Genomic DNA, 19,829 nt, shown 5'->3' with positions numbered 1-19,829 from the left:
AATTATTTGGGTCTAAGTGTTAATCTCAAAATTATTTAGGATCAAATTCGATAAACCGGAAACTTTGAGGTCTTTATTGAAATTTATCTAAGAATGCATCCCCACCGTTAGTTGAAAAAAGTTTTAGGCTACTTTGATCTAAAAATTTTGGATTAGTTAATTTTAAATTTTTTTTGTAATAATGATTATACTTTTTTTTTTCAGTTTTATTTATTTATTTAATTTTATAATTAAAAAAAATAAAAAAAAAATAAGTTTCTCTCTTTCTTTCACTCTCTCTCATCTGAGTTTTTCTTGAAAATTGGTTACCACCATCGTTCAGGAACTCAAGAACATGTCATAAACTCAAGAACATCTTCCCCACCACCATGAACAACCATCTGTCACCACCATCGTCTGCTACCACCACCATTTGCTACCTCCATCTCCGACTAAATTTTTTCTACTTTATCCCCGCCTAAAAATCATCACAGAAACAAAAACCATACACAAAATATGGGTTTGTTCATGAGTTCACCCCCTCTCCATTTATAGATCGGAAAACCCTTCTCGGATCTGTTCATCTCCGCCACACACCCAAAATCATCCCAGGAATGGATGATTCCATTTTCGATGTTGATGGTGAAGAATGACTAGGGTTTGTCAAGCTCGCAAAAGGTTTCAGGTTTAAACCACTAGTAACTCATTTTGATTCTTGTAAAAAGCATAAGATCGACGAAACCAATGATTTGAAACTCAGATCTTCACCAGATTCATCGTTTCTAACCTTATCGACATTCGAATCAAGCAAAAATGGCGGATCTCCGAGTTTAAACATCAAGTCGGTCAGTTTTCGCAACTCATCTAGATCTTACACTAAGCATCTTCTAAATCGGTGTTGAGGAACTCTAAAACGAGTTGCAAAAATGCGAATTCATCTGCACATGATTTGAATCGAGAAATCGAGACTAGTGATTCGCAAAATGTGAAGCAAAATACGGATCTGTGGGTTCGTAAATCTCAAACATCATTCGTAAATTTAATCTTGAACCAGATGACATGCTCAATTTCTCCACCATTTGAACGTCTGGTTTCTCCACCTTGAACCAGATCTTGTTTGCATATCTGACTGGCGAGTAAGAATCTGCAGATCGGTGATAATAGTGGTTGATGATGGTCTCGTTGGAGCTAATGATAAAGATGATGATGGTGGGGAAATCGAGTTTTTAGGTTCCATAAATCATTGTTTCAATCAGTAATATACTTATGGCGATTTCATTTCCTTCTAAGATTATGATGAAAAAAATTGAAAATTTTGGTTGTAAAACTTATAAAGGCGAAACAGGTTATATGCTTAGATAATGGATCGTAAGCATCGAGCTAGAATATTAAGTTCGAGATCGAGGCTAATATTCCTTATTACAAATTGTCAGTTTAAATTTTGGTGTTTGGGACTGTATGAGGTTTGAAGAACGTCATTTGAGTTTCCAAGAAACAAAACTGGGGAAAATGAATGTTGGAAGTTTGGAACCCAAGAGAGAGAGAGAGAGAGAGAGAGAGAGAGAGAGAGAGAGAGAGAGAGATTTTCTTTTAATCATAAAAATATTTAAATAATTGAAAAAACAAAAAACAAGGGTAAAATCATCATTACAAAAAATTTATAGTAAATTGGACCAAACTCGCAACAAAATGAAAACTTTGGACCTGTGGTGCTAGTCCAAAACTTTTTGGATCAAAATGACAATTTTCAGTAAACCACAAGGACCATTTGTACAGTTTTTTCTAATCTTAATATGAAGATCTATTTTTACATCTAACTTGGTGCAAACTTGTTCATTTAAAATCAAATCTTATAAACTCCAACTATAACATTAAAATCTATATTATTTTGGATATTCTAACTACATAAAAGCCTATTGTTTATTAAGTTTGAACTTTTAGTATATATTTAAGTTTGTTAACAAGATTGAATTAGCTTAACTTTTTCATTCTATTGTATCATAAATCATAATAATTATAAAATATAATACAATAGAACAACTTAAAACTACATTGACAAAACTGCAAAAATGTCCCTGTGGTATGTATTTTTTCTGAGGTTTGGTCCATACCCTGACTTTTTGGATTGACGGTCCTTTTGGCCATGTTTGTACGTAGATTTGGTCTCTCGTAAAATTCAAATGACTAAATTTCCCTTATTAGATTTATTTTCCGTTATCTTTTTTATAAGTATGTTTATATATTAAATAAAGATAGTCTCTAGTCTCCCTCACACACACACACACACCAGACCAACTTCGCCCCCCACCTTCTTTTTCATTTACAATTAGGAACACCCCACTGGAGGTGGAGCTGTTTTCCGGCCACCAAGAAACACCACTACTACCATCCATCTTTCCACTTCTTTGAATCACATTCTTAACCCCAAATTGAAACTCGGAGGAATGGTAGGTCGTAGGTTTGGGATTAGGTCTCTTGGTCTCGACTAGTCATACCGATGATGGAGAATACAAGAAAGAGGTGGCGACGAATAACCAACAGTAGTAGGCAGCGGTGGCGGACTGCAACGATGGTGGAAGGGAACGGGCGACGATGGGTGGCAACAGTTGTTGGGCGTGGGAGGCCTTGTTGCTTCGTTTCTATTGGCGGATGCTCGACGAGGGACCAAGAGAAAGCAACAACGACAATGGAGTTTGGTGGTGACGGGTTACGACAGGATGGAGGCTGAGGGACTGCCACTTGTAACAGCCCGGATTCCCAGGTATTATTTATTCTTCTTAATTTTGGTGTTTTGTGAGGAGACTCGGCGAGTTGGAGCTCAAACTCGCCGAGTATGATCGCGGTTTGGGAAAGGGTTCGCGTCCGGACTCGGCGAGTCCAAAAGGTGGACTCGGCGAGTCCACGCTGTTTAATGAAACCCTAAATTTCAGGGTATGAGACCTATTTAAAGGGGCTTATGGCCGTCATTTGCGGCCACCAACCCCAGAGAAAACCCTAAAAGAGTCCTTGAGCGTTTTGTGAGAGAAAAAAGGAAGATCCTTGATTACTTGTGGGTGATTTTGCATATAGAAGAGGATTAAGGCAAGAGGAGACCAAAGGAGGTGCTAATCCAGTGACTCTTGAGTCCAGAGACTTCATTTGAGGTAACCATTCGTTCCTTTATCAGCCCTTGGTGTAAATCTTAGAGTTAGGGCTTCTTTGTGGAATGATTCATGGAGTAATTGGCCTCTTTTTGTGTTGATGCTTTAGATCTGGACCCAAAGAGGTCCAGAGACTCTTTTCCCTCAAGCTTTATGAGTGTTAATAGAGGCCATGAGCTTAGAATAGCATTCTAGAGACCATATCATCAAATAAGGCCTTTGGACCTTTGCATGAGCACCAAGATTGTAACTTTACGTGATAAATGTGCTTGGAAGGACTGGATCTATGAGTTACTAGAACGGATCTGACCTCATGAGTGAGTTTGAGTTCATGCATGGCTTAGACTCGCCGAGTCCGAAGAACAGACTCGACGAGTAGCATGAAGATTGTCCATAACCACTCAGTGAGTGGTCTTACCGAGTTAAGGGTTGACTTAGTGAGTCAGGGAGAGTCAGAGAGGGTTGACAGGTGGACTGAGTCAAGCTGGAACTCACCGAGTTGTTCTTGAGACTAGGCGAGTTGAGTCGTGGTGGCCCCACGATTCATGCCAGGTGGAACTCGTCGAGTCAGGGAAGTACTCGATGTGTCAATAGAGGATCCTAGGGAGTCAGTGAACACGTATAGACTCGCCGAGTCGCTCTAGTGCACTCGCCGAGTCCGGTCAAAGTTGACCGTTGACCGTTGACCAGAGTTGACCAGTGTTGACTTGATAGGGGTAGTCAACCTTAGTTGTGAAAGTGTTAATTAGAGATATATTGTGTTATAGGAGGATTATAGCTCAGAGGATCGAGCACGAGTGATTTTTGGGATTTGCGAGTTATCGAGATACGCGAGGTGAGTCTTCTCACTATACTTTACATCGAGTAGGTAACCAAAGTTATGTGACAGAGTATTTGTATGCTATGTGTTGTACTGCATTATTTCTATGTGATTTATGCTGTGCATGTTTACAGAGTTAGAACCGGAAGGTTCACAGAGTTAGAACCAGAGGGTTCATAGAGTAGGGTCCATGGACCCACAGAGTTATAGCCTCGAGTGGCTAATATGTGTATGTGTGGTATTTTGGGGAACTCACTAAGCTTCGTGCTTACAGTGTTTTGTGTTATGTGTTTCAGGTTTCTCGCAGGATCACGGGACAGCACCGGCTCGATTGTACACACCAGAGAAAGAGTCATGTTTTGAGGATCATGGTTTATTATGCAAGTGAAAATGGAGTTATGTTTTGTAATTCGATTATGAATGAGATTTTAAGCAAAGTATTTTAAGAATTAAACGATTATTTTTAAATGAAAAATTGTTTTGAAATTTCCGGCGTTACACCATTGTTGGTTGTGGTGGTCCTCTTCCTCGGTGAAGTAAGAAACGGGGTAGAGTAACGAGGGGAGGTAAAGATGGGTGGTGTCTGACAGCCTTCTCCGGCCAATTGCATAAAGGGGAGAACTACGGTGGTTACACAGCAACAATACCAACCTTGGTGGTGGTGTTTCTCGATAATGCAGGAAGAGGCTGCAGGTGGTGGAGGAAAGAGCTCCGACAGAAAACAATAGGGTGGGGATAGTGGTTTCAGGTGGGGAAAGGAGGTGGTGGCAGTGGTGATGCTATGGTGGAGAAAATGGGAGGAGGGTAAAGGAGTTTTTATGGATTTTTGGAGAGAGAGAGAGAGAGAGAGAGAGAGAGAGAGAGAGAGAGAGAGAGAGAGAGAGAGAGAGAGAGAGAGAGAGAGAGAGAGAGAGATGTAGGTCACATAATTTTTATTAATAAAACTTTATATTAAATAGAAAAAAACATAGAAAATGTATCAGAATGGTATTTTTGTCTTTTTAATTTTACGAGGGACCAAAACCACAAACAAAGTAGTTTAAAAAGATCGTCAATCTAAAAAAATCGGGGTTTGGACAAAACTCAGAAAAAATGCATAACATAGGGATCATTTTTGCAGTTTTGTCAATTACATATAATAATAAGTAATTAGATAGTAATTATGATAATTGTTAGTAGTCAGATAGTAACTATGGCGTCCTAGTTCGTCTACATGTTTGAGGTCTTATATGAAACACACAATTGATATCTACGTCCCCTATCCAATATTAAAAAGATTCTCGGTGTCGGTTGCGGTAAAATTTTATAAGATTTCTTTATTTCTCATAACTTCATATTCACACTTACCATCGAGGATACACAATTACATATACACTTTGAATAAAAGTTTTATAAGATTTCTTTATTTCTCATAACTTCATATTCACACTTACCATCGAGGATACACAATTACATATACACTTTGAATAACATATAATACAAAACGGCAGAACATGAACTAATTATACATTATGAATATAACTTTATATATAACTTTGTGTGTATGTCTATATATATAGGTGTGTGCATTGATCAAATTTAGGGATTCTTGACGATATGAGAAGCACGGTGTCTTAAAGTATACCGGTTCAACATCGCAAGCGAATTACTAGCGAGTTGCTTCACGTTCAAGATCTTTGCCTTCATAATCGCCTTCTCCCTCCCCCCGATCACATCCCCAAGTATTCCATCAATGCACATATCAATATCCGTTAGAGCAGCACTAACCCAACTTTGCATGTTATCCTCATGAAGTGGGAAATTTTCCTCAGCATCCTTTCCAATTCGTTGGAACTCCTTCACTGATAGCGTTATTTGGTTAACTCCATTGTTGATTTGTCGTGAACACTCTTGCACAGCTTGGCTATCTTTATAATTCTTCGTTTTGTTGAATTGTTTTGCCACCATATCCACGTACTCCTTCGTCTGCCTAGCTTTCGACAGGCACACTGCTAATGAAATCTTAGCTAATTGTTGTGGGCCAGGTACGGTTTTCACTGTATAAGGTAAAAGAGTTTGGACGCATAGATCATGATATATTGCTGTTCGACACTGTTGCTGAAGATACATCCTTGCAGAAGAACGAGATTCTATCGTCCCAAAAAACCCAATAAAGATTGTGAGAGAGAAAATCAAGGAAGAAAAAAGTATCTGAGCCATTTTTGTAAAGAAACGTGTGAGATATATTGGTGTATTTCTTTGTGTTTGTGATATGAAATTTGGAAAGAAAGGATGGGAGCTTATATAGAGGCGTTATCACATGCTTGAGAATGAACATTCCTTTAAACATATTGAATATTTCACTTCCTTTACGTACGTAAGAAAGTTTCTGTCACGTTCCACGTTCAACTTGCTTAAATACGTACTTTTGTATAGAGTTTAATTAGTAGATTAAGAAACCTTGTTTAAATAATACCCGCCTCTTTAATTACGTTTGCTAATCACCGAATAATGGTGGAATCCAAGTTTGACCAAAAGCTAGCTAAGGGAAGTTTTATTTTAAGACAAAAAAAATGAAGATTTAGGAGGAGATGGTTTTGTTATGGAATCCGTATTGGTAACGCCTGATATTTCCATATGTAGTACTGTAAAAAATTTTGATATTTTTTTAAAATTTTTCGTGCTATTCCTATTATGAAATCATACGAATGTTCCTAAGAAGAATAAGAATAATTTCTAAAGGATTTAGATTTTTCCAAAATCCATATATGATGGATTTTATCATTTATGTGAGAGGAATTTAAATTTTATTTTTTATTACTAAATGACATTGTCATCATTAGTAAATTAGATTTGCTATTTGGTTTTTTATAGAGTTAGTTTGATATTTAATATTTTAGTTTCCTAATTTTAATCAGATTGGTTTTAATTTTTTTTTTTTAAATCAAACACAAAGATCATCGATAGTATAAAAAAATCACAAGTTTTTGGTGTCAAATCATCATTACTTGGTGTCAAATCATCATTACTGTTAAATTTAAGAGCTTATTATGAAACTTGTAAATTAGCTTTTATAACATTTTATTATTTCTAATATAAATTGGTTAATTAATAGTGCCAATCAAAATGGTTATCTCTACAAGAGCTTGTAAATTACAATATGAAGATTTTTTTAAAAAAAGCTCTCACAATAGGTTTCGAGCATTTTCACCAAAGAAAAACTTTAAAAACTTATATCGAAGATGCTTAATTATAGCTACCAGTATTCTACGATTAAAGAATGTTTTTTATAGTATTTTGTACATATTACTAATAAAGTAATAAGATAAGACAAAAACGTTATTATTTTATGATTATTAAATCTATCTATTTATCCATATTTTAATAAAAAAATAATTTTAATCTTCATTTGACATGTGTCATTCTAATATAATTCCTCATTGATATTATGTCACATGTCAAAGAGATATATTAGACAACATTTAAAAATTCAAATTTATTTTTTCTAATTATATGTTATGTTTGAAGGTATAATAACTTTAAAATTTTGGTATATCTTTTAATTAATGATTTATTTAAAATAATTGACATAATTTTTGAATTTTTACTATGAAAATTAAATTTATTTTGTAACACTAGTTCCCACGTGTTATAACTAGTATAAAAAATATATATCGGTATTGTTTTCTTTATTAAATTTGTGTTTTTATTTTTCAAATTTGAAAGATATAAAATATAAACTTGTAACTTAGAGACTGTCAGAAAATTAAAAAACAAGAACCAATAAGATGCGGACATCTGGTGTGAACAAATTTGGGAGAGGATACGTGACATGCACCTGTTAATGGTCGGTTGGCATATCATATTATTAGTTTTTTTTTTTTTTTTTACATATTGGTTTTGTCTTATTGATGATGGATAGGCCTACGAGGCAAAATTTGTTTATCTAGAAGATAATTCCAAATTAAAAACCATGGTAGGTGTATATAATTTAAGTATGTATGTTTGTGTGTGTGTGTGTGCACGCTTGAAATTGTCGAATCTCGTACTGAGGTGGGGGTAATCACGTAGCTTGTTTTGAAGACTTGAAAAGAGCCAAGAACAAGAAACTAGTGACGTACGATTATTAATTTATTCGATACTACACAAATATGAGATTCAAACTTGCTATTTTTTATTTTCTAAGTAAGTTTTATTTTTTTTAAATAAATGCAAAGAGATTACGATATATATAAGAAGCGTTGTTTATGGGAAGTTGTCTTAGTCAAATGAAACATAAAGCTTGCTTAACAAACATAATGCTGTTATATAACTTAACAGGTAACTAACTTTAATTGTTTAATGGTTTAATTAGTACACGTTTCATTGCAAAAAGAAGGGCTAATCCTGGGTTTCTTTTTTAACTAAAACCTGTGCGGTTATTGACAAAAACCTCACCATTAACCGTAAATACGGTTAATCCATTTTCAAAACCGTTTGGTGCGGTTATTTTTGCGGTGCGGTTAGGCAGTTATTTTTGTGGTGCGGTTTTATTTTTTTGTGTTTCAGTTATTAACCACATGGATTTGATGCGGTTATTTTATGTGATTTTTAACTACAGTTTAGAGTTCAAACATATTACTTGTAATAATAAAAAAAAATAAGGTATAAGACAATTACTAATATCTTAAAAACATGAAATCATTAGTAATTAACAATAAATATTTTAAAATTGTGAAATTTCACCATTTTCCAAAGTTAAACATAAGAAAAACCAACATTTTTGTCTTCTAGAATTTATCCTTCTTTCATCCATAAAACTTGTCTTTTTTTTTAGGAACTGACAAATCTAATCTACTCCTAAGCTAACAACACCTATTCCACCTATGTCCACAACGAGACTTGAACCCTAAACCTCAAAGAGGGAGGGCATTACCCCATAAAACTTGTCTTATTTTTAATACTTAATATATTAATAATTAATAAAAAAAATTGTATATAATATATGAGGTGCAGTGCGGTTTTTGAAAACTAATAACTGCACCGCACCGCAAATTTGTGGTTTTTGAAAAACAGAAAATCTCACCATCAGTTTTTATTACAGTTACGGTTTTTGCGGATAATTTTAGTTGTGGTGCAGTTTTTACTCACCCCTAGTTGAATCTCCACAGCTTGAATCGGGCCACATCGAATAACTAAAGCTTATTGTCTTGTGTGTGAAGTAAATTAAATACTTGGTGGTCTTCTAGGGTGTGAGAACATTTTTCTTGAAACAACTGAATTTTCAAAACTAACATGAAACTATAGAAAAAGAACAAAACAAATACAAAAAGACAAATAATGAGTTTGGTAACCAAGAAAACTTAATTGACTTTAAGTTTGTCATTTTTGTGAAAGAAATCAAAAAATAGAAATATGAAAGTATTCTATCAAGAATGACATCCCTACAATAATTGTTGTAGCAAAAAACCGTCGCATTTTGGCAACTCCAAAGCACAAATATAGTTGTCATCAAAACCACTTAAAAAGCCGATTGTTTCATAATGCACACGTTCAAAGAATCAACCCATATAGACAAGTCTCTAACATAATCTAAATTAGGAATCACAAGATCCCGCCAATGATCAATACACTACTAACCTATCTCTCCACCTCGCAACAAAAGAGTGAGAATATGGTCCGAACAACCTGGACACAAAACCAAAGCCAGATCAACGCCCATATTAACCAAAATTAATCTAGTTGGCACCCGATTCAATATAATCTTTTTTGGACAAAAATGTTATTTTTTACAAGGACATATCTATTACACCTGGTAGGAACATTCCATGATTCCAAAGCCACATCATCAATATAAAGCTTAATGGAAGTTAATGTAAATTTCTCATATTGATCAAGGTTACAAACTCCTTTGTCGCCCCCATGACATGAACCTAATGATTGGGTAGTGAAATTGAATAATATAAAAGGAATAAGATATAATCAAAATAATCATTTTTTGATTATCACATTATAATCCAACTATTTTCTATTCAAAGCAATAGAGAAAATATTAGGAAACAAATCAATTACCTCTTATGCACCAAAACCAACACAGATAGACCCTAAGCCGAAAGAATACCAGATGAATGAGCCATTGCTCTACAGCAAGTATAACCAAACTGAAACTTTCCCTAGAAATTATGTTACTATAAACAAATCCGAACATGTCATCAACAATTATCGAATACCCAAATATTCAACCCGTGTTGAATACAAAGATTCTTGATCCAACTCTTTTTGTTATGCACACATTTAGAGATATTTTATTCACTTGTTAACTCCATTACACTAATCCTATTAGTCAACTTCTTTAATCTTTTTTACACCCATGCATTTCTTGCCCAACAAATTTTTGTTCTCAACATTATAAAGCATATATTCAATTAACGAAAAAACTTTCTTTTCTATTTTTTTAATTCTAAAAGAAATTGAAGTACCACTTACTGATGATCTTGGATAATGATAATTCCCATGACCATTAGCGCCGTAAGGCTTGGGAATCACGCCTATATTGCTTGTCGAAAAAGCGTGAGAAGCTTGAGGGTTGTGGAACCTAGTGGTTACCACAGAGCTGTGCGAGATGATATACACTACAACCAAGTGAAACCCCACATTGTCTTTGCCAAGACTCGAAATGGGGTCAATGATCAACGATTCAAGAACCAACTGAGTTACGACATTGATGTTTATATTGGCTAAAACATATATATCCAGTGAATTTGGGAATCATACAATGTGTTTGCGACTGCAACAAATATGCATGAGTAGACTACACAATTCTAGATATTATATATTGTTTGCAAATAACCTTGGAACTTCATAATGGTGAGTGTATATATATATATATATATATATATATATATATATATATATATATATATATATATATATATATATATATATATATATATATATATATATATAGAGAGAGAGAGAGAGAGAGAGAGAGATAGGAAAGTTCAATTGAGAAAAAAATGTTGATAATAGGGGAATCATTCTCAGTCAATCATTTATTTTTGCCGCAAAAGCCTCCAATGTACCGACGGAAATGAGAAAGGAATGCACATGTGTTTTCCAACAAAACATGTTTCCTTAAACTATGCTAAACATTACCTTAATATATACAAAAACATGGTTTTTTCGTTTTTTTTTTAAATTTTTAAGAAACTATTTTTATCGAAAAATGATTTTAAATATACCAAAATTCATGATTTTTTATTTTCTACAAATAGACATCCATATTGATATAGTTTTAAGATAAAATATATATTTTTTAATATTTTCAGCTATAGTTATTCATAAGTGAATAAAAATGAATCAGATTTTTACTACAGTACATTCGTTATTCACTTATGAATAAAAACTATGATTTTTTTTTTTTTTTTTTTTTTTTATAATTTAAGTATCATTCATACATGAATTTAGCATATACTAAACATAGTATATTCATATTTAAATATTAGACGATGCATTCACTTGTGAATATTACATAGTATATTCACTTGTGAATATTACATAGTATATTCACTTGTAAATGTTAGATGGTATATTCACTTGTAAATGTTAGATGGTATATTCACTTATGAATATTAGATGATATTTTTCATATGTGAATATTATATAGTATTACATGGTATATTACATGAGAATAGTACATAATATATTCACTTGTGAATATTAGATCGTATATTCACTTACGGATAATAGTTGGTATATTCATATGTGAATATTGCACAATATATTTATATATGAATATTACAAGGTGTTTTCAGAAATATATATAATTTTTATATGTTAGTACATATGAATAACATACAGACTTGCATATTTGTTTTGTGTTTTAATAATCACATATTGATTCAGGTGAGAAAACATATTCATATATGAATATAACGTGGTAATTTAGTTTATGCATTCCATCAAACAGTTGGAGTGCATACAAGTTAACTTTTTTAAAAATGTGATAAATATGATACTTTGACTATTTAAGCCTTACAAAATAGTAGATTGGTAGAGAAATATATGAAAATTTTCAAACAAAAAATGATTTGATATTTTTCTAACCTTAATTTCGATGTTTTATTTGATGATCGATGTTGAATGAATGATATGAATTGAATTTTTTTGTTGATTATTGATGATGTTGATCTAATGATGTTGGAAGTATAATTAATTATAGATGTTGAAGATATGCTTGTATTCAAGCAGAATTGAAGATTGGATTGAAAGAGCAAAAAACGAATTTTTGTTGTCAACTGTTGAATAGTATTGATAAACGTGTTATTGACGAAGATCGATGATTGATTAACTTAGGATGACGTTGATCGATGATTTAATTGAAGAAATCTTGATGATTGTTGAAGGTTGGAGGAGAAATTTGGATGATAACGATCGATTAGAATGAATTTCAACTGTTATCTAATTCTCTACACTTACGTATTTGTGATTGAAGGATGTTATATTATATTTACAAGTTTGCCACCGTGTCTTTTTATGCTTAGATTAAATGAGTGGCTGAGAATGATTCCTCAATTCTCAACCTTTTTTATTTTCTCAATTGAACCCACCTATATATATATATATATATATATATATATATATATATATATATATATATATATATATATATATATATATTCTTTGATTATTTTTATTTAACTTTCCAAACTTAAGTTATCGGCTGAGTACCAAAAACAGAGTTGTCATATATATATATATATATATATATATATATATATATATATATATATATATATATATATATATATGACAACTCTGTTTTTGGTACTCAGCCGATAACTTAAGTTTGGAAAGTTAAATAAAAATAATCAAAGAATACTTTCTCCAACCTAGTGATCTGAGACTGATGACGACATCCTAATTCCATGCAACTTATATGGAGAATGAAATAAAATAAACCCAAAAAATATAGAAATTATAGAAGGATTGAAATACGAAGCCCACAAATGATGGGGTTTGGGCTCAACAGATGGCCATGCCTTTTCCTGCTCCTAATGCTAGTTAAATTATTTGGCTTTTCCTTAGCCCCTGTATTTTTTTCCCGTGAACCATTGTTCATTAATGACATATAAATACAAGATTACAAGAGATTATATGTACTATACAAAATGGAACAAACTGCACCTAACTATACATTATTATCTATATACCTTACATATACAAGCTAAAGAGAGCATTTCGAGATCGACCACTTCGACCAACTCATGTTTTTGTCTTCTATTAATCCAAAGAAACGTTGTCTTACACCTCATCTACAATAAACATATGAGACATAACTCTACCAGGATACATAAAATAACTCTACCAGGATAAGTTTTTTTGTTCCCAAAGTTCCATATTGATTTCCAAATAAACACAAAGGACTATAAGCTTTGAATTCCAAATGAACCAAAATTCCCCATTCCAAGATCGAGACCCATGTTGGGATGGGATATCAAGAAAGTCCATTACAAAAGTGATACCACTCAATAAGCTAATGCAAAACAAAACAATAAAAAAAAAACTTCAACATAGTAATTAAACAAGTAAATCAAGCTCCAAAAAAGAAAAAACAAACACAAAAGATTTACGTGGTTCCACTATTGATGTAATTAATGTAAATCACACAGTGACACAAAATGGATTAAACCTGAACCATTTAATTATCGTGTTGTGTTAACAATTTATTTTCGTGTTAATTTCGTATCGGTTTCGGGTTAAGGTTCAGACCTTATAAATATGTTGTGTTGAAAATTCAGACTTGATATTTAAACAATCTGATAATTAGTATTATAAACTAATCACAAAATTATTTAGAATTGACAAAAAAACGAATGGACATATAATATTTACGATTAAATATCCAAAAACGTTTTCACAAACAACTAACAATTAATATAGAAGTTTAAACGCTGAGATGTCGCAAGATAATAAATCCAATTATATTATTATTGTTACCAAGTTTCATCCAGAAAACAAATTGATAATTCGCGATCATATCTAATTAAAAGAAAATAGTAGAAGCAGACTATCTTATTATTGGACGAATGTAAATGTGAAACAATAAAGTAAAACTGACATGTTGATGGATGATCTTGATTGAAAGTAAAACTGCACAGATCGAACTCCTTTCCTTAACGGTTTTTACTTTGTAGCAACATAGTAAAACCGTAAGATTTAATGCAAACTTATCCGACCATGAAAAACAATAAACGCAAAGTGAATACTCACAGACTAAAAAAAATCGCCAAAATAGAAGGATCTATTAAAAGTGCCAAGTGCGTCTAAATCACGTAATTTTGCGCACTCACAGCGTCGGCTAGTATTAGGCTAGGCGTGCATGTGTGGACTTAACCCATCATTTGATCCACTAAAGCCTTTGAATGCCTATCAAAAGAAAAAACATTATAAACCCACTAAAGGTTTCTTCCCCCACCAATATGGGATAATGGAAACTAATCAACTTGTTTATTCCATTAAAATTTCCAGCATGTTGTGCCATGTTCTCTTGAAACATTTTACATGTAGGAAAGTAAGACACATGGAGGCGAAAAGGAGAAAATGAAACACTGAAGTTGAGAGGTGGAATGACAAAATTCATAGTAAATTTAAAGGAAAAAATGAAGAGAGTAAGAGTTAGGGATGCAAAGAGTCTAGGTTGCGAGGATGATTAAATTAAGTCACTTTAAAAGCTTGAAACACTTTCAAACTTATTGTTCCCCTAATCTAATTGAACTTGACTCATTCCAAAATTTCATTTTAACTTTAATTCATTAGTTTAGCCGACTACAAGTCTACAATATATAATATATTAATAAAAGTATATATAATCTATAAAAATTTATATATAATTAAACAGGTCATATTCAAATTGAAATTGTTTATCATAACCTAACTCGTTTAATTTTCATGTTATGTCATGTTAACCCATATATTTAGACGTGTTGAAATCACTTACTTAAACCCGTTTATTTCACGTCGTATCATGTTTTGTCAAGTCTAAAAGTGACGATGAGATTGTATTTTACTAAAACAAAATTGAGAGTATCTGCAACTTTGAGTGCCTCCTTACAATTAAATGAACATCTCTATTGAATTGAGAAAGTGATACTCTCTCACCTACCATAACGCTATAAATATGTCTAAGAGATGGTCAAATCAAATGGACAAATAGAATGGTATCAGAGCCGGTCCAAACATATATGGGGCCCGGGACGAAAAGAAAAAAAATGGCTCCTCAAATACAAATATAATAAAGATTCAAAAAAATATCATTACTCTTCAATATAGATGTTTTCGATTAGAAATAAAAAACAAACTAAATTGTTTATATTTTGAGCTAAATTGAGTTTCAACCAACTTTAAGTCCTAAAAATCATTTAAGTAATAATTTTTTTTATATATATAAACTAGATTATGACCCGCGTTAAACGCGGGAAACGCATAAATAAAATATAAATGTATATAGATATTGCAGAATAATTATAAAAAAATCAGAGTTATTGATATTATTGAAATGTGTATAAAATACACTGAGGTTGGTAAATATATATAGTCGTTGAAGGACCTCTTTGTAGACAATATTTTTTGTTTTATTAGTTGAACGACCTTCATCGCCACAAAGTACCTTCAAACTTTTTTTACTTGTGACACCGGAAACAGCTACATATAGTTAACCATGCGCAAAACGGGTCTACGCAAGTATAATCCAACGTTTGACAATGTACTTTCAAAATACATTGTTATTTTATGGTTATATTGCGAAATAGAATTGTTTATTTTAAAAAATAGCAACTTATTTATGTTTATTTGAAATGAACCACATAACCCCCCCTCCCCACATACACACACACATACAATATTAAATATAAAAAAAACTCTAACAAAGAAATATAAAAACATTTATGCTTGCTCGATTTAGATATTGCCTATAACTCACTGAAAATGTCAAAATACATAATTGGCATACAACTTACTTGTTATTATGAGACGAATTAAACAATTTAAACAAATGATGATTTATTATTTTTATTTTATGACAATGATAAAATAATAGAAAAATGAATGCTTACTTCAAGACATTTGCGGACGTTTGAGTAAGGTCTATGGTCTTAACTGTTGAATATTCATATCTTTCACATATATCTATTAAATGGTTATTCAAGATGAATTAAAAGTTCATTGCTATTTCTTGCCAATTTAGAAGTATATTTCGACCACTTTTGCATCAGATAAAAAACATATAGGTTCTTTTAGTATTACTGTAATCCTACTTTCATATAAAATTACTTTTTTCGCATCAGACCAAACTCGGTGTTTTTAAGCATTATTATCATCCTATATTATACATTCTTGATAGTTTTTAAAAGTTAGTTGCAATTTCTCATTTCTTTTTAAAAGTTCGTTGTTATTTCTTGTTGCTTTTATAAATAAGTTTTAGACTATTTTTTTTGTATCAAACCAAATTTGAAGGTTATTTTTGCATTATTATTATAGTATATGTTACATTTTATTTTTATTATTTGAATATAGTTTTTGTAGTTCAAAACCGATACGAATATAAAAATAATGACTACATATTAATCGACTCTCTATAACGTATAATTAAAAATCAAGACACTATAATCATAATTTATTGATGTTAGTTAATATGTAATTTATTTGGGGATGAGGTTAGTTTTTGGTTACTTATTTGGGAAGTATAATATGTATTATACTTTACAAGTGTTTATCTTTTAAATTTAGCATTTGTTACTTTAGAATTTTATTTTGGATTGAAATAACCATGATCATCCCATATTTAGTATTTTTCTTTTCTTACACCTTTACTTCCTACTGACTTTCATTCACTAAAACAAGATTTAACATTTAAAAAAAACAGATATTAACAATAAACTATTAAACTCAATGGATATGCTAAAAGAGACATGAGACTTGCCTTTTGTGAAATCAATAATACCAAATTGAATAACTTTCTGCAAAATAATTTAAGAACCGAAGAAAACCTGATTGCCCAGATATCTAATATCATTATTTAAGTCATAACCTGTTATATGCCGACAAAATTGAAAATTTCAGCCAAAACTCTGTTACATGCCATCAAAGTTGAAAAAAAAATCCTTTAAAGTTAAATGATGTTATTAATTTAAAAAATTATCTTTCACTTTTTGTTGGATGTATTTTTTTGCTGACAAGAACAATTATCAGTCCAAACATAATCCGTAAAAATTAACCATCATGGCCAAATCATAGATTGCTTCATCAACAAAATAGAATGTCACGGTCGTAAATGATAATCTAGTTAGAACATCTTTTTCTAAAAGATCAAGAAATGGACAATTTTTTAAAATCTTATCATGCTGATAAAAGTCATAACAAAGTGACATAGATTGAATCGATAGTTTACAATAAATATAAAAAATGAAGCCTTATCAGAGATAGAAAAACCTGAGGATGAGACAAAAAAACATGTAACACTACAAAGTTGCAAACATAAAAAACACATGATGCTAAAAATCTAGAAAAAAAACCAAAATTTATACATGGTTGTGAGGTGAGCGTAGAGAACTTGTGTCAGATTCTTTGAGACATTTCGTCAAACACCTAAGATGTCTGTTCTAATAACATATATTTTGAATGTAACATGACAAAAAAAAATCTAATATTACAGGAAAGTATAGAAATGAACTAAATTAACATGTATTTAGATTATACAAATTATTTTAAATAATGTTCCTTCAAAAATATATTTATTGTTGTTTCATACCTACATACAAAGTTTAATAAAAACAATGTTAATTGTAATTATGCAATTTGATTCGACAATCAAATAAAAAAATTCTATAATACCGTAAATATGATATTCAAGGAAATAAGATTATTCCTAGTTTAGATTCTAACTTCTTAACCTACTTTTGATATGATTCATGTATTAATATTTAGAGAAATTGGTAGGAAATGATGTTGATATTAAGTGTTGTATATTGCTGTTACCGATAAAAAACTAAGTTGTAGTTTAAATTAAAAGTTATTTTTTCATGGTAATTGTGTTGCTATAAATTGTAAAAAAATCACATAGCTATTGCAGTTTGTAGAGGTTGTTGAGTATCGAGTCCAAGTTAATAGATTAAGAATTTAATATGAAAAATTATATATTTTTGTTTTGTTTGACTTAATCTAGACTGAATGACGTTAATCGATTTCATGTAAGTTGTGACAAAGAATATGAAAATATATATGAATACGTATATTTGATACGGGAACAAAAAATAATCGAAAAAAATATAAAAAAGCGAAAGAAGGTACTAACCTTCTAGTGCACAACAATGAAGGATTAAAGCAGATAATGATGATGGAAGTGGTAAACAATAAGAATGATGTTGTAGGAGAAGGTCTGAAGAAAAGCAACGATCGAAAATAAGTATGAGTCGCAAATTCAAGGATGAATCGTATATATATGTGATAATTTGAATATGATTTTTTGGTATTAATGGTTTCCTAATAAAAATGGATTTTATATTAATGGTTTGCTAATATAAACGGATTTATATTAATGGTTGATATTTAATGTCTTAATTGAAATGGTTTTCAGTAATATGTTTTTAAAGTTGACTATTTTAAAACCTTTATAACCGAAAACTCAAGATTTAAAATAGGGAGAAATTTATTAAAATTAAATACATTCTATTTCAATGGATTTAAGTTAATTTTGTTTGACAATTGGAAACGTTTATTGGAATTGAATATATTCCATTTAGGGAAGATGATGTCACCAATTTGATATAAGGGTGAAAAACATAAGATTGAAATGCAATCAATAACCCAGATTGTTTCAGATGATATCATAAGATTTTTGTTTTAATATATATTAAAGATAATATAATTATTGATATGCTTATTTAATGAGTTTTTTTAAAAAGAAAAAACTAATCAGGTTTAAATTTTGAAGCCAAAAATTATAAATAATGGAATTAAATTATGAACAATATTAATTAGGGTTAATGATGACATAGATCGTCAAAAGATGTCTTGAAGGAGATGCTTGCTTCAGTTTGTAGAGATTTGTGTGAAGCCAAAACAGAGATGTGATAATTTGAGATGCAAAGAAGAGACAATATGCAAATTCTAAGAATACATGAGAAAAAGGAACCACCTTATGGTGCTATATTCTGTTATGAACACACAAAACATCAATTGAAGCACAACCATTGACATGAAGAAGAAGAGGATTAGGGAATTCTAGTTTAAAAGAAAAATAGAGGAGAAAGATGGAGGCGATTATTCATGTTTTTGGCCAGATTTATGGAGAAACCGATGTCTCATATATAAATAGAATGATATGCTTTAATTGATAACATAATTGATGATTTTAAAGATTCTACAATTAAATGTAATTATGCCCGAATTGTGAAATATATTTTCGAAAGTATGAATAGATTCTATAATTAAATATGAATAGATTCTATAATTAAAGATTCCATAATTTAATGTAATTGTGATTGAAATATAATTGATAAATTTAAAGATTCTATAATTAAATGTTTGAATTCTATTTTGAGAAGATGATGTCATCAATTTGATCTAATGGTGAAAATCATATGATTGAAATACAATCAAGGGCCTAGATTGCTTCATTGGTGAATTAAATGTTCTCTTTTAATAATATTTAGAGATTACATAGCCCATAAATTTTGGGCCCCTGAAGTCGTGGGTCCTGGACGGTCGCCCGGATTGCCCACGTCTGGACCGGCCCTGAATGGTATGTAATTTATAGGCACAAATATGAACATGATTCCATTCTCAAGTGTTAGTCGTTTAGGACTCTATACCACTAATTCGTGGGTAAATAAATAACAACCCAAATCCTTGCGTTCGAAATGTTGTGAAGTTTT

At 31.3% G+C, this 19,829-nt stretch overlaps 1 protein-coding gene across 1 annotated transcript; it reads right to left on the bottom strand.

Moving 5' to 3' along the window:
• Positions 1-5,322: 5,322 nt before the first annotated feature.
• On the bottom strand, positions 5,323-6,199 carry LOC145062442 (pectinesterase inhibitor 9-like). Its single transcript, XM_079010046.1, has one exon. It carries the CDS (start codon positions 6,136-6,138, stop codon positions 5,518-5,520), a length of 621 nt encoding a protein of 206 aa, XP_078866172.1. The 5' UTR covers positions 6,139-6,199; the 3' UTR covers positions 5,323-5,517.
• Positions 6,200-19,829: the final 13,630 nt, after the last annotated feature.

This window comes from Lactuca serriola, chromosome 7 (genome assembly GCF_051521515.1).
Source record: "Lactuca serriola cultivar US96UC23 chromosome 7, Lser_US96UC23_V15, whole genome shotgun sequence".
In the NCBI taxonomy this organism is placed as follows: domain Eukaryota; kingdom Viridiplantae; phylum Streptophyta; class Magnoliopsida; order Asterales; family Asteraceae; genus Lactuca; species Lactuca serriola.
The sequence above is the reverse complement of the archived record's forward strand: the minus strand, read 5'-3'. Positions and strand labels throughout refer to the sequence as shown.

Excerpts from the sequence above, each read along its gene's own strand:
- LOC145062442 (XM_079010046.1), bottom strand. The coding sequence starts at position 6,138 with ATGGCTCAGATACTTTTTTCTTCCTTGATTTTCTCTCTCACAATCTTT.